The sequence below is a fragment of the Monodelphis domestica genome, chromosome 4, assembly GCF_027887165.1.
Source record: "Monodelphis domestica isolate mMonDom1 chromosome 4, mMonDom1.pri, whole genome shotgun sequence".
NCBI lineage: Eukaryota > Metazoa > Chordata > Mammalia > Didelphimorphia > Didelphidae > Monodelphis > Monodelphis domestica.
Window position 1 is genome coordinate 87,540,043 of NC_077230.1, and position 13,824 is coordinate 87,553,866.

A 13,824-nucleotide genomic window follows, 5' to 3' on the forward strand; every position below is an offset into this window, starting at 1 on the left:
GCTGAGGAATACAAGGAATTAGTACAGTAAGTCTCTTTTGTCCTCATGGAATCTTCACTGATAACAAAAGAGAAGGAACATCAATGCTCCTTGAAGACAGTTGGAAAACACTGTGCTATATCATGCTACCTTCACAAAGGCATTCTTGGTTACCTTCCTTGTACCTGGAATACTAAGTTACAACCATAGGAGTCCAAATGGCAGGGGGTGTTGGCTCCCAGTGAGCCAATCCACAAGGTGCTTTCTCTTCCATCTCTTCCAGGAAAGCCAAAATCAGACCACATTACATTCTATTTTGGAAAAAAGAAGCTATAGTCAATGAATCAAATAATCATTTGAAGATGAGCTACATTACAAAACTTAATTCATTTTAAAGTCTTTTGTTTGGAACTCCAAAAGCCTGTCCCTCAGAGAGAGGACATGGTGATAAGAGGGCTAGGCTAACTCACAGAAGCCTACTGAACCTATAAAGTACTAAAATAATTAATTCCAATAAGCCAACAATAACCACATTATTTTGAAGAAAAGAAACTGCATTTCTTTTTTCTTTTTAAAAAACATCTTTACCTTCAGTCTTAGAATGGATAAAAGTATTCATCCTAAGGCAGAAGAGTGGCAAGGCGTAGGCAACTGGGGTGAAGTGAATTGCCCAAGATCATACAGCTAGGAAACATCTGAGGCCAAATTTGAACCCAAGACCTTCCATCTCCAAGACTAGCTTTCTATCCACTGAACCACCTTGCTATTCTGGGAAACTGCATTTCAAAGTCCAACTCCAGATGAAAGGAGCTCATCTGATTGTGCTATAGTTCCTCACACTTTTCCTCTGGGGCATACAAAGGATATATATGTCTCTGGGTAAATTACTTTCTAGGCAAGTCAAGCAATATGACTTAACACAGTGGCCATATCCAAAAATGTATCTCTTTTCTGTACCCTATATCCATTATTTTTCTCTCTGGAGGTGGGTTGATGTGCTCCATCATAAGTCCTTTGGAAACATGTTTATTGCATTGATCAAAGGTCTTAAAACTTTTCAACATTGTTTGTCTTAGAGAATAATTCTGATCAACCACAATTACAAAAGACTCATGGTGACACATGCTATCCACCTCCAGACAGATTCAAGAGTACAGAATGAAGCATATTCTCTTCTCTTTCTCTTGAACATGGCTAATGCAGAAATTTGTTTCACATGACTGTACATATCTGTAATGGATTTTGTTTTTCTTGCCTTCTCAATGGATGGGGAAGTGGGGAGGGAGAGAAAGTGGAACTGAAAATAAAATCAGTTATTTGTTCTTTAAAATATTGCTGTATTTGTGTAAATTGGATTCTACCATCTTTAGTCTATGTCAATTACTACTTCTTGATTTTGTAAAATGTTAAATATTATTTAACTAATAGCATTTGAGAAGGAAGATGAAATGAAAGAAGGTAAAACTGCTTGTAAAGGATTTTGATTTTTAAAGGATTTTTAATTTTTAAGGTAAAATTATTCTCCAGATTAAAAGTAAGATGCCTTACCTGCAAAACATCTGTATTATCTTCAAACACATTGACAAGATATTTGTAATCAGCATAAGCCCAGAACTTGGAATTGTCATAATGACTAAATGGACCACAACTGTTAACACCTTGGCCACAGCTCCAGGCCAGAAATTCCTCAAGTGTAGCATCTATATAACTGCACATAGTCTCAAACTGAGGAGCTGAAACATAAGATAAATTAATGTTAAATGTACACTGAACATACATTTCAAGAATAAAAATGGAAGTTGATTTTAACAATTACAATTGTAGCTTTCTTTTAATAAAATAATTGTCTATCATGAGCTATCAAAGTAAAATGACAATAGTTGCTCTACCTAACTAAGGGACCAAACATTAATGATTAAGCATAAATTGCCATGTTTTGCTTTTTAATCTTTAAGATTCAAGATGGAAACACAATGCATCCCTGTGTCTTTATTTACAATATACTTTGTATTTCTATGTGCCTTAAACAGTAATGGAACTTTGAAGGATTCACTGAAAGATAATCAAAATGATCAAGGAAATGCAGTGGTTTCTGTATAAAAACGCATTTTTGTCTGGAAAAATAAAGTCTTGGAAGGATTACTCTTGTATTAGGATGAAATCAGACTTATTTTCATAATTCTAAAGTATCCTGGGTCTGTCTTCCAAGGAGATCAGGGAAAAAGGAAAAGAGCCTATACCTGTGATGGCAAACCTATGGCACACCTAAGGTGCAGGCCCTGGTGTGGCCAGCTGGGAGCCTGGACCCACCCAAATGCAGGGGTTGGGTACTTGAGCCTCTCCCCAGGCAGAGCTTGGCCTTGGCTTCCTGGCTGGGAATCTTGCCCCACCCCCCCAAATGCAAGATGGTATGGGTCACTTGAGCTTTTGTGGCCTCCTTTCACCTTCACTGTAGAGCTCTGGCTTGGCCAGCCCTGAAGCACCGCCCCACACCCCAACCCTGAATGTAGGGGTGGGTGGGGCATGCAGTTGGAGGCAAGGCATATCATGCATTGGAGGGTGCAGCATGGGCATGCAGTTTGGGGGGGGCAGGGTCCCTAAAAGGCTCGTCATCACTGGCCTATATGTTCCAAAAGATAGCTCTCTGTGTGGTGGCAAAGAGCTAGAAATTGAAGGGAAACCCATCAAGTTGAGAATGGATAAACAAATTGTTGTTTATGATTGTAATGGAATATTACTGAGTCAGATAAAGTGATGAGTAGGCTAATTAAAAAAAAAAACTTGGAACTACATGGGATCAAATGAATAGCAAAATGAGTAGAATCAAGAGAACATTATATACAGCTACAAATTTAATACTTAAAGAATAACTTGTGAATGTCACCTCCAGGAAATGAACTGAAAAATGTAAACATGAAGGACATAATTTATATATACATATCTGTCTCCCAGATGATGCTTTCTAAGATGCAGGGGGTTGGGGTGTAGACATTTATAAATAAATTCTATTAATAAAAAAGAAAAAGCAAAAACAAAGTATCAGAACTTGGGGGAAAGAAGATGGGGAGAGAAGTTATCTTTAAATATTAAGGAAAATAAAAGGAAAAACAGTGTTACATTATGTACAATATGTCAAGAGGGAAAATCTTGGTGCTGATAAGGAAATGTATTTCTCTCCTGGAATAGTGGTAGAAAAGGACTATGGATACAGAAGTTGCATATGTCAGATGTGGTCATTGTGTTACTTGGCTTTTTCAAATTTCTTTTTATTTGTTAGAAAGCATTAGTGGGAGGGCATTTTCAGAAAAATTATATTAAAGCAAAAAACATCAATAACATATTATTTAAAATTGTAGTTAAAAAGGCCTAGGTTAAAATTCCAGCTACTTAATAGCTATGTGAAATTCAATGTCAACTTACTTCTCTGGGACTCAATTTCATTATGTAAAAATGGGGAAATTGGAAGAAATAACCTGGGAAGTTCATTCATTTTTTTTTTTTTTAATTCTGTGATCCTATAACATGAATATATCTAGAACTTATATCCTACCATTTCAGAACTGGTGATAATATGACGATTTACTTGGAAAATTAGTTTTTGCTTTAATCTATGAAGAAATGGTCTTTAAAAATAAATTAGTAGTTTAAAAGGAGCATGTTTAACCTACTTGGAACTTTAACATGATGAATAAAAATGGTTGCTGTTCATACAAATTAGTTTTAAGTATTCATTAGAGGAAATCCTGTGGGACCTTGTTAATAGTTCAAGGTATAAAATAGACTTCAAAGTAATAAGACTCCATTACTTTAAAATATTATTTAATTCAGACTGGCCTTCCCTCTATTTACTCTGATTCAGTGAGTATTCTTTTACATAGTGAGTAGTAAATACATGGAAATTACACAAAAGCTATATAGACTGAGAGTGAGCATGTGAGTGTAGGTATTCAAGGCTTTAGAATATACCTAGATTATAGACATATCTGCAACAAATCATTAAGGAGGGCTTATGAATACTGCATGTATTTTGAACTTATTAAGAAGTGGGCATCTAGGAGGCAGCTGGGTGGCTCAGTGGACTGAGAGTCAGGCCTAGAGATGGGAGGTCCTAGGTTCAAATCTGGCCTCAGACACATCTCAGCTGTGTGACCCTGGGCAATTCACTTGACCCCCATTGCCTAGCCCTTACTACTCTTCTGCCTTGGAGCCAATACACAGTATTGACTCCAATACGGAAGGTAAGGGTTTAAAAAAAAAAAAGCAGGCATCTATTATACTTTGCTCATTCAAAGATAGTATTGATTGAACAAACTATTATTTTGATACTTTCTTAGATGGAATCTATATTCTTATGTTTTCTGAGGTGGCTTTTTATATAGCATTAAAGAAGTATATCCCCAAATTTATTCCTCTCTTATTCTGATCTTTTGTTCTGAACCTTAACTGCAGAGCAGCAAACATTCTACCATTTAACCTATAAGGCCATGCTGTAAATATTAACTGGAATGAATTGAAAACATGTACCCTGGCAGTTCTTCCAAAAGAGAAGATATATCTATAGGGTAAGAGATAGCTTCCTTGTCTGGAAATGAATGGACTGGAGGGTATTAGGATACCAGAATCCATCTACCTTCACTATTTTTTGCAAGGTGATACATGGCTAATTTAAATAGGTCCTTCCCCACTCCCATCTCCTGAAGTTTCTAAATCTAGAAACAGTTATCTAATAATAATTATTCCTAGGGTCTTATCAAGAGCCCAGGGTCATTATTTTGCTAAAGGATCCAATAAGGTTTATACAAAAGAAAGCTCTCACACAACCTTATAATCTGGCCAGAGAATGACAACTCAAATAACACTGGATATGCTTTGAGTAAATCAAATGCATCTAATAAATAGTCCCGGCATATATGGATCACTTCTCTTGATTTTCGGAGGTTACTCCTGACACTGTAGATACATTTATGTGGTGTTCCAGATAGAGAGACAAATTCATAACAGTCTCTTCCACATTACCTTTGCTCCTATAATGTCCTGTCATATGCCATATACAAACACAGCTGATGAATGAAGAATCTCTTGCTATTTGAGGATGTGTCTCCTTGCCTTGCAGGCTACCTAAGTAATGTCTTTAATGTAAGGCTTGCCTTCAAGTTACTTTGCTTCCCAGCTGTGCATAGCTATATGAAATAACTCATTTCATACTTAAGGATAGTCTTAAAAGAGTTCAATCTAGCCAGGCTATAGAGGTTGGTGTCCTCAACAATATGCCCACTCTCCTGAGGCTTCATCTCACCAAAGGCCATTCAGATTCTTTCTACTTGTCTTTAAGGCTCCACACAAATTCCTACCTCTTCCATGAAATCTTCCTTAATCACCATAATCTACAATGAGCTTTCCTTTCTCTGACCTCTTAAGCACCTATAGTATATGGAACTCATTTTGTAATGGAGTCATTTATAGTCACTGGCTATTAATTAAAAGTCATCATATTGGGGCAGCTAAGTGGATTGAGAGCCAGGTCTAGTTTTGGAATCTGGGTTCAAATATGACCTCAAAGCCTTCCTAGCTATATGACCTTAACTAACACTTAATTAACACTTAACCCCTATTGTCTAGCCCTTATTGCTTGTCTACCTTGGAACCATGTCTACCTTGGAACCAATACACAGGATTGATTCTAAGATGGAAAGTAAGGGCTAAAAAAAAAGGTACAATATTTTCTCCTACAAATTGCTGACACCTGGAGGAATACAGCCCATCAGTGATCAAGCATTTGCTAAGGATTTACCATGTGCCAGGCACTGTACTAAGAATACAATAAAAGCAAAAAGAGATCTCTCCCCCAAGGACCTCATACCCCAGTGAGGAAAATAACATGCAAACAACTAGGTACATGTAAGATATACATAGTGGAAATGAAAGGTAGTCTCAGGGCTTTCCACAGTTCTTGGTACAGTGCTGGGCACAAGGTATTCAGTACATCATTTCTGAGTTGTGCAATCTGTTGTTTCACAATCTTTCCATTTTTAGATCATATATATTTGCTTACAAACCAACGACTATATATATCTCTTCCAGTGGGATTATAAATGTGTTTCTTAAGTGTTCTCAGAATGGGTATACAGTAGGATATTATTGCTGGCAATTCCTACTAAGTAGGACCCAGAGAGGATACTTTAAAAATTGTTCAAGAACTGGCAGGTATGAGTTGCAAAGTTGTTTCTACATGACCAGATTCTATTTGGATTTCTAGATGATGTAAGATATATAGTCTTCAAAAGACATAGTGCTCTTCGTTTGTTTGTTTTTTTTTAACAATTTCTTTTCCAGAGCCAACAAAAACTAAACCAGCTTTCTACTATAATGGCATCATATGTGTGTGTGTGCTTGTGTGACTATGTATGTAAAGACAGACAGCACCATAGCATAATATTTAATAGAACATAGAAAAACTCAAGTCTTAATGAGTTTTTTTAAGCTGTATTTTGTATGTTACCTATTATTACCAAGAACCTTCAAAAAGACCTCATTATAGTGGCACTTAAAAAAGTCACTAATGTAGTAAGCATTTATCAAGTGTCTGTTGTGTACTTAACTTTGCATTTGGCACTGAGAATTAAAAAAAAAAAGAATGGGTAATCTCTGCTCTTTGAAATTAGAATCTAAGGAAGGGGAAAAATATGTATAATATGTAGGAATCTAAAAATATGTGATAAAGTGCAAGACTGATAATATTTCAAATGACATTTGGAATAAAGGAAAAACCACCATACACTGTGTATAAAGGGAACTCCTTCCTCCCAGGATCTCGAAAACCTTCTGCTTGTTTGAGCCAGCTCATTAGTGTGGCTGGAATGCAGTAAGCTCCTCATCAAGAACCCTTCCTCAATGCAGACCAGCACCTCTGCTTCAATTTCTTGTTTTTGTTGTTTTAGTGTTGCCTGGAGCAACATTTAAGTGACTTATCCAAGGTCATGAAGCCAGTGTGTTGGGGCTGGACTTGAACCCAGTTCTTCTAGACTCCTGAGCCTAGCTTTCTATCTAAGCCTAAGCTTATCTATCTAAGCTTCTATCTAAGAGTTAACATGGCCTTTTGAGTAGTTGATATTTAAAGTATCAGTTCATGAGCCCTTTAAAAACACAATCCAGGGACAGCTAGGTAGTTCAGTGGATAGAATACGGGACTTGGAGACAGGAGGTCCTGAGTTCAAATCTGGCCTCAGTCCCTTCCTAGCTGTGTGACCCTGGGCAAGTTCCTTAACCCCAATTGCCTAGTATCAATTCTAAGGGAAAAAAAACTAAGGATTAACAACAACAACAACAACAAAAAACAATCTAATACTTTCTAATTTGTTTTTTATGGGAGCAAAGCTGGTTACCGAGGGCTTGGCCATAGAAAATGCCCATTTCTGTAGCACTTTAATGTCTATAAAGCATTTCTCTTACTCTCTTTCCTATATCAAGGACCTTAGAGAGAGCCAGTGACTTGCTCCAGGGTCATGGTCACAAAGTCTCACTTGAGTTTCAAATCTAGACCCTTTTCTGCTCCACTATGCTGCCACTCTTCATCTGAGAACTACCTTTCCTCAATTGTAAAAAGGAGGAAGTTGGACCAGATGTTCTCTGAAAGTTCCTTCTACTCTAAATTTGTATATGTTTTTATTTTCTATTAATGAGATATACTAGTACATAATAAAAACAAAAAAACTGTCTGATAGACATACTTTAAATGTTTTTCCTTTTCTTTAATGAGTCAATTAAAAATCTTATTTTACATTACAAATACCTTCATTTTCAGTGAAAAAATACCTATTAACTGAAGCATTCGCTAATTATTCCTAGGAAGAACTTTCTAAGTTAGGCAGACTATAGAGCTAGTCCTCTCTAGTGACCTGTTGTGCTACTGAGGGCTTGGAGGGAGGCACAAGAGGAGCTTTCTTGTTTGGTTCATTGTAATTCTGTTCCCTCTTTTTGAGGAAATTGCCTTGAAACAGTTCTCCTAATTTATCTAACCAGCCTTTCTATTTACTTTTCCTTTTGCCCCTTTCCTATTTCCCCAAATACAACACAACAGAGAAACATAGAAGTAATAATGAAGTAAAGGAGACATTTCAATTTTTGCTCATTAAGACTTGTTGCTACAAAAGCTCATGAGAACTTCTATTTGCAAGGGTTAACTTTTGTGTCATAAACTCCCTTGTCAGTCTGGTGAATTCTAGAGATCCCTTCTTCAGAATAATGCTTTTAAATGAGTGAAATAAAAATTACAGGATTATATAGGAAACCAATTATATTGAAATTCAGTTATCAAAGTATTTAAAAAAATTCAAGCACCCTAGATTAAGAATCTCTGTACTAAAGTAACCTTTACACAGAACTACATATTTCTTAGTTTGTTTAAAAACAATGAACCACAGATGGAGAAGTAGTTTGATGATATGCTCATTAAACACTTTTTTTTTAAAGGCAGGAAAACAACTGTGACCTTATGCTGGATAGTCATTTCAAGAAGTCTAGCAATATTATAAAATACTGATGTGCTTTCCCCCCAGAAAAGTCAGCTGTTAGAGAAATCCAGTACTAAACCTAGTAATACACAATTTGCTCCTTGAGATAATAGAGAACCATTTTTTATTCAAGCTCAGGATTCCTAGAAAAGTCTGAATTGCAGTTACTCTACTTTTGGCTAATTCACAATCTTCATATTCTGTTACAGTAAGTCTCATCAAACATTAGTCAAAAAGGTAATCTACCAATGTAAAGAGTACATGTTAGAACTGCTATTTATTGGCTACAGATAGGGCAGGGGATTAAATCATACAATTGTTCTGACTGATCTATCTAGCCTAGCCCACTGCACAACTCACATCCCATTTAGCTGGCCAAACTGGTCAGCTTCTTGCCATCTGTCCTTCAACTTTGGTTTTCACCTCTTGGTTTGGCAACAGGAAACAAATAAACCCTACCAAGGCTCCTGGATATGGTGTCTTAATCTACTGCTTTATGCTACTCTATCCATGCATCATCATTGTGACTGCTCAGACCAAAATTCCTTTCCCTAGTCACCATTCCTTTACATGTGCTGTTTTCCCCTAGTAGAAGGAAAACTCCTTGAGGGCAAAGAATGTCTTGCTTCTATATTTGTATTCCAAGACTTAGTAGAGTAGGTTTATTGAAATGATTATCCAACACAAGATCACAGCTGTTTTCCTATCTTAAAAAAATTAATGAATATATTATCAAACTTCTTCACCATCTATGGTTTTTTGTTGTTTTTTAACATAGTGAAGTTTTTAAAAATCTTTCTAGGGGGCTGCTGGGTGGCTCAGTGGATTGAGAGCCAGGCCTGGAGAGGTCTTGGGTTAAAATCTGGCTTCAGACACTTCCTAGCTGTGTGACCCTGTGCAAGTCACTTGACCCCCATTGCCTAGTCCTTACCACTCTTCTGCCTTGCAACCAATATACAGTATTGATTCCAAAACAGAAGGTAAGGGTTAAAAAAATATTTTTATTATTACATAGCCCTATCCCTTATTTCTTTAATAGTAGTGATTACACTCTCTATTCTCCACCCTCACCCCCATGAAGAGATAAAATGTTCCCTGACTGCTTAAGAAACATTATTTCCGAGACTTCCGGTTAAGATGGCGGCTTAGAGAAAGCTGAAGTTCAGATCTCCGGAAAACCCTTCCCGACCGATCTCAAACTAGAAGCTCCTAAGGCGCCGAAATTCAAAACGATCAACAGCACAGACCCTGGGAACCCTCCTCCTGGACCTGGACCCGGTTCAAAAGGTACGGCTCCCCTTAAAAGCCAGAACCCGAGATCACTCGGACCTCAGGGGTAGGAGCGCAGAGTCCAAGGCTCCCGGAAGCGGCAGCCGCGCCGGGCTCAGAGAGCAGGGTCTGAGGAACAACAACCCTCAGGGTCTTCTACCCAAGTCCCAGTCCGGGTGAAAGTTACTGCCTGGGGCTTCCGCTGCAGAGAGCCCGTTGGTCCGGGGGAAAGTTACTGCCTGGGGCCTCCGCTGCAGAGAGCTGGTCAAAACAACAGCAACCCTCAGGGCGGGCAAGACAGCCTCACGGGCTGGATCCTGCTATCCAAGTCTCAGTGAAAGTCTGTGCTCTCGGAGCTTGGGGAAGCGGCAGCCCATCCCCCCGCAGGCCGACGAAACAGCCTCACGGCCAGCGATTCTGAAGGCAACTTCCGGAAATCGAGCCAGGGGGAGAGTGTGGCCTCGTGGTCCGACCCTTCCATTCCAGTTCCAGTGAGGCATATTCAGTTTAACCCAGGGAAAGCTCATAGAACTATCTGCCCAGGACTAAAGCCCCTGAACACCAGAAAGAGACAAGAAAAACTAATCCTCCACATTCAGAAATGGCAAACTCCACAGAACCACAGAAGCCCCAAAATACCAAGAAAAATAAGAAGAAAGGGGCAACTTTGGACACATTCTATGGAGCCAAAATACAAAATACAGAGCAGACAGAAGATAATATAAAAGAAAATGCTCCAAAACCTTCCAAAGGAAATGGAAACTCTCCACAAACCTATGAAGAATTTGAATCAGAAATGACCAAAAAGATGGAAGCCTTCTGGGAGGAAAAGTTGGAAATAATGCAAAAGAAATTCACGCATCTACAAAACCAGTTTGCCCAAACTGTAAAAGAAAACCAGGCTTTAAAGGCCAGAATCAGGCAGCTGGAAGACAATGATCGTGTAAAAGAGCAAGAATCAATAAAGCAAAGCCAAAATACCAAGAAATTAGAAGAGAACATAAAATATCTCACCGACAAGGTGATAGATCTGGAAAATAGGGGGAGAAGGGATAATTTAAGAATAATTGGACTCCCAGATAAGCCAGAAATAAACACCAAACTGGACATGGTGATACAAGATATAATCAAAGAAAATTGCCCAGAGATTCTAGAACAAGGGGGCAATACATCCACTGACAGAGCTCACAGAACACCTTCTACACTAAACCCCCAAAAGACAACTCCCAGGAATGTAATTGCCAAATTCCAAAGCTATCAAACAAAAGAAAAAATCCTACAGGAAGCCAGAAAAAGACAATTTAGATATAAAGGAATGCCAATCAGGGTCACCCAAGACCTTGCAAGTTCTACTCTGAATGATCGTAAGGCATGGAACATGATCTTCAGAAAGGCCAGAGAGCTGGGTCTCCAACCAAGAATCAGCTACCCAGCAAAACTGACTATATACTTCCAAGGGAAAGTATGGGCATTCAACAAAATAGAAGACTTCCAACTTTTTGCAAAGAAAAGACCAGAGCTCTGTGGAAAGTTTGATACCGAAAATCAAAGAGCAAGGAATACCTGAAAAGGTAAATATTAAGGAAAGGGGAAAAATGTTATCTTCTTTTACTCAAACTCTCTTCTATAAGGACTACATTTATATCAACCTATGTATACTAATATGTGGGGAAAATGTAATGTATAAATAGGGGGTAAAGAAAGACCAAATAGAATAATGGTTCTCACACAAAGATTCACAGGGGAAGGGGAGGGGAAGAAAACTCCTATAAGAAGGAGAGGAAGAGAGGGGGGGGGGTTTACTTAAACCTCAATCTCAGGGAAATCAACTCTGAGAGGGAAAAACATCCAGATCCATTGGGATCTTGAATTCTATCTTACCCAACAAGGGTAAGGAGAAGGGAAAACCAAGGGGGGGAGGGGGAGAGGGAGAACAAAAAGGGAGGGAAAGAGAGGGGGGAAGGGGAGGGAACAAAAAGGGAGGGACTAAAAAGGGAAACATCAAGGGAGGGGACAAGGGGGACTGATTCAAAGTAAATCACTGGACTAAAAGGTAGAGCCGAAGAAGAAAAGGTTAGAATTAGGGAAGGCAATCAAAATGCCAGGGAGTCCACAAATGACAATCATAACTTTGAACGTGAATGGGATGAACTCACCCATAAAACGTAGACGAATAGCAGAATGGATTAGAATCCAAAACCCTACCATATGTTGTCTTCAAGAAACACACATGAGGCGGGTTGACACCCACAAGGTCAGAATTAAAGGATGGAGTAAGACCTTCTGGGCCTCAACTGATAGAAAGAAGGCAGGAGTGGTAATCATGATATCTGATAAAGCCAATGCAAAAATAGACCTGATCAAAAGGGATAGGGAAGGTAATTATATTTTGTTAAAAGGGACTCTAGACAATGAGGAAATATCATTAATCAACATGTATGCACCAAATAATATAGCACCCAAATTTCTAATGGAGAAACTAGGAGAATTGAAGGAAGAAATAGACAATAAAACCATACTAGTGGGAGACTTAAACCAACCATTATCAAATTTAGATAAATCAAATCAAAAAATAAATAAGAAAGAGGTAAAAGAAGTGAATGAAATCTTAGAAAAATTAGAATTAATAGACATATGGAGAAAAATAAATAGGGATAAAAAGGAATACACCTTCTTCTCAGCACCACATGGCACATTCACAAAAATTGACCATACATTAGGTCACAGAAACATAGCACACAAATGCAAAAAAGCAGAAATAATGAATGCAGCCTTCTCAGATCACAAGGCAATAAAAATAATGATTAGTAATGGTACATGGAAAACAAAATCTAAAACCAATTGGAAATTAAACAATATGATACTCCAAAACCGTTTAGCTAAAGAAGAAATCATAGAAACAATTAATAATTTCATCAAGGAAAATGACAATGGCGAAACATCCTTTCAAACCTTTTGGGATGCAGCCAAAGCGGTAATCAGAGGCAAATTCATATCCCTGAAAGCTCATATTAACAAACAAGGGAGAGCAGAGATCAATCAATTGGAAATGCAATTGAAAAAACTCGAAAGCGATCAAATTAAAAACCCCCAGCAGAAAACCAAATTAGAAATCCTAAAAATTAAGGGAGAAATTAATAAAATCGAAAGTGATAGAACTATTGATTTAATAAATAAGACAAGAAGCTGGTACTTTGAAAAAACAAACAAAATAGACAAAGTACTGGTCAATCTAATTAAAAAAAGGAAGGAAGAAAAGCAAATTCACAGCATTAAAGATGAAAAGGGGGACAGCACCTCCAATGAGGAGGAAATTAAGGCAATCATTAGAAATTACTTTGCCCAATTATATGGCAATAAATACACCAATTTAGGAGAAATGGATGAATATATACAAAAATACAAACTGCCTAGACTAACAGAAGAGGAAATAGAATTCTTAAATAATCCCATATCAGAAATTGAAATCCATCAAGCCATCAAAGAACTTCCTAAGAAAAAATCCCCAGGGCCTGATGGATTCACCTGTGAATTCTATCAAACATTCAGAGAACAGTTGACCCCAATACTATACAAACTATTTGACATAATAAGCAAAGAGGGAGTTCTACCAAACTCCTTTTACGACACAAACATGGTACTGATTCCAAAACCAGGCAGGTCAAAAACAGAGAAAGAAAACTATAGACCAATCTCCCTAATGAATATAGATGCAAAAATTTTAAATAGGATACTAGCAAAAAGACTCCAGCAAGTGATCAGAAAGATCATTCACCATGATCAAGTAGGATTCATACCAGGGATGCAGGGCTGGTTCAACATTAGGAAAACCATCCACATAATTGACCACATCAACAAGCAAACTAGCAAGAACCACATGATTATCTCAATAGATGCAGAAAAAGCCTTTGATAAAATACAACACCCATTCCTATTAAAAACACTAGAAAGCATAGGAATAGAAGGGTCATTCCTAAAAATAATAAACAGTATATATCTAAAACCAACAGCTAATATCATCTGCAATGGGGATAAACTAGATGCATTCCCAATAAGATCAGGAGTG

The 13,824-nt window shown here is 37.8% G+C and overlaps 1 protein-coding gene across 5 annotated transcripts in view; it reads right to left on the reverse strand.

Annotated features, from left to right (window-relative positions):
• Positions 1-13,824, reverse strand: part of HSPBAP1 (HSPB1 associated protein 1) — a 64,638-nt gene that overhangs the window by 19,542 nt on the left and 31,272 nt on the right. For all 5 annotated transcript variants that reach the window (XM_007493791.3, XM_007493792.3, XM_056793535.1 and 2 more), the window contains 2 exons: positions 1,528-1,712; positions 154-290 (listed from right to left, as the gene is read on the reverse strand). In XM_007493791.3, coding sequence (XP_007493853.2) covers positions 154-290; positions 1,528-1,712 — 322 coding nt within the window. The remainder of the gene's footprint in view (positions 1-153; positions 291-1,527; positions 1,713-13,824) is intronic.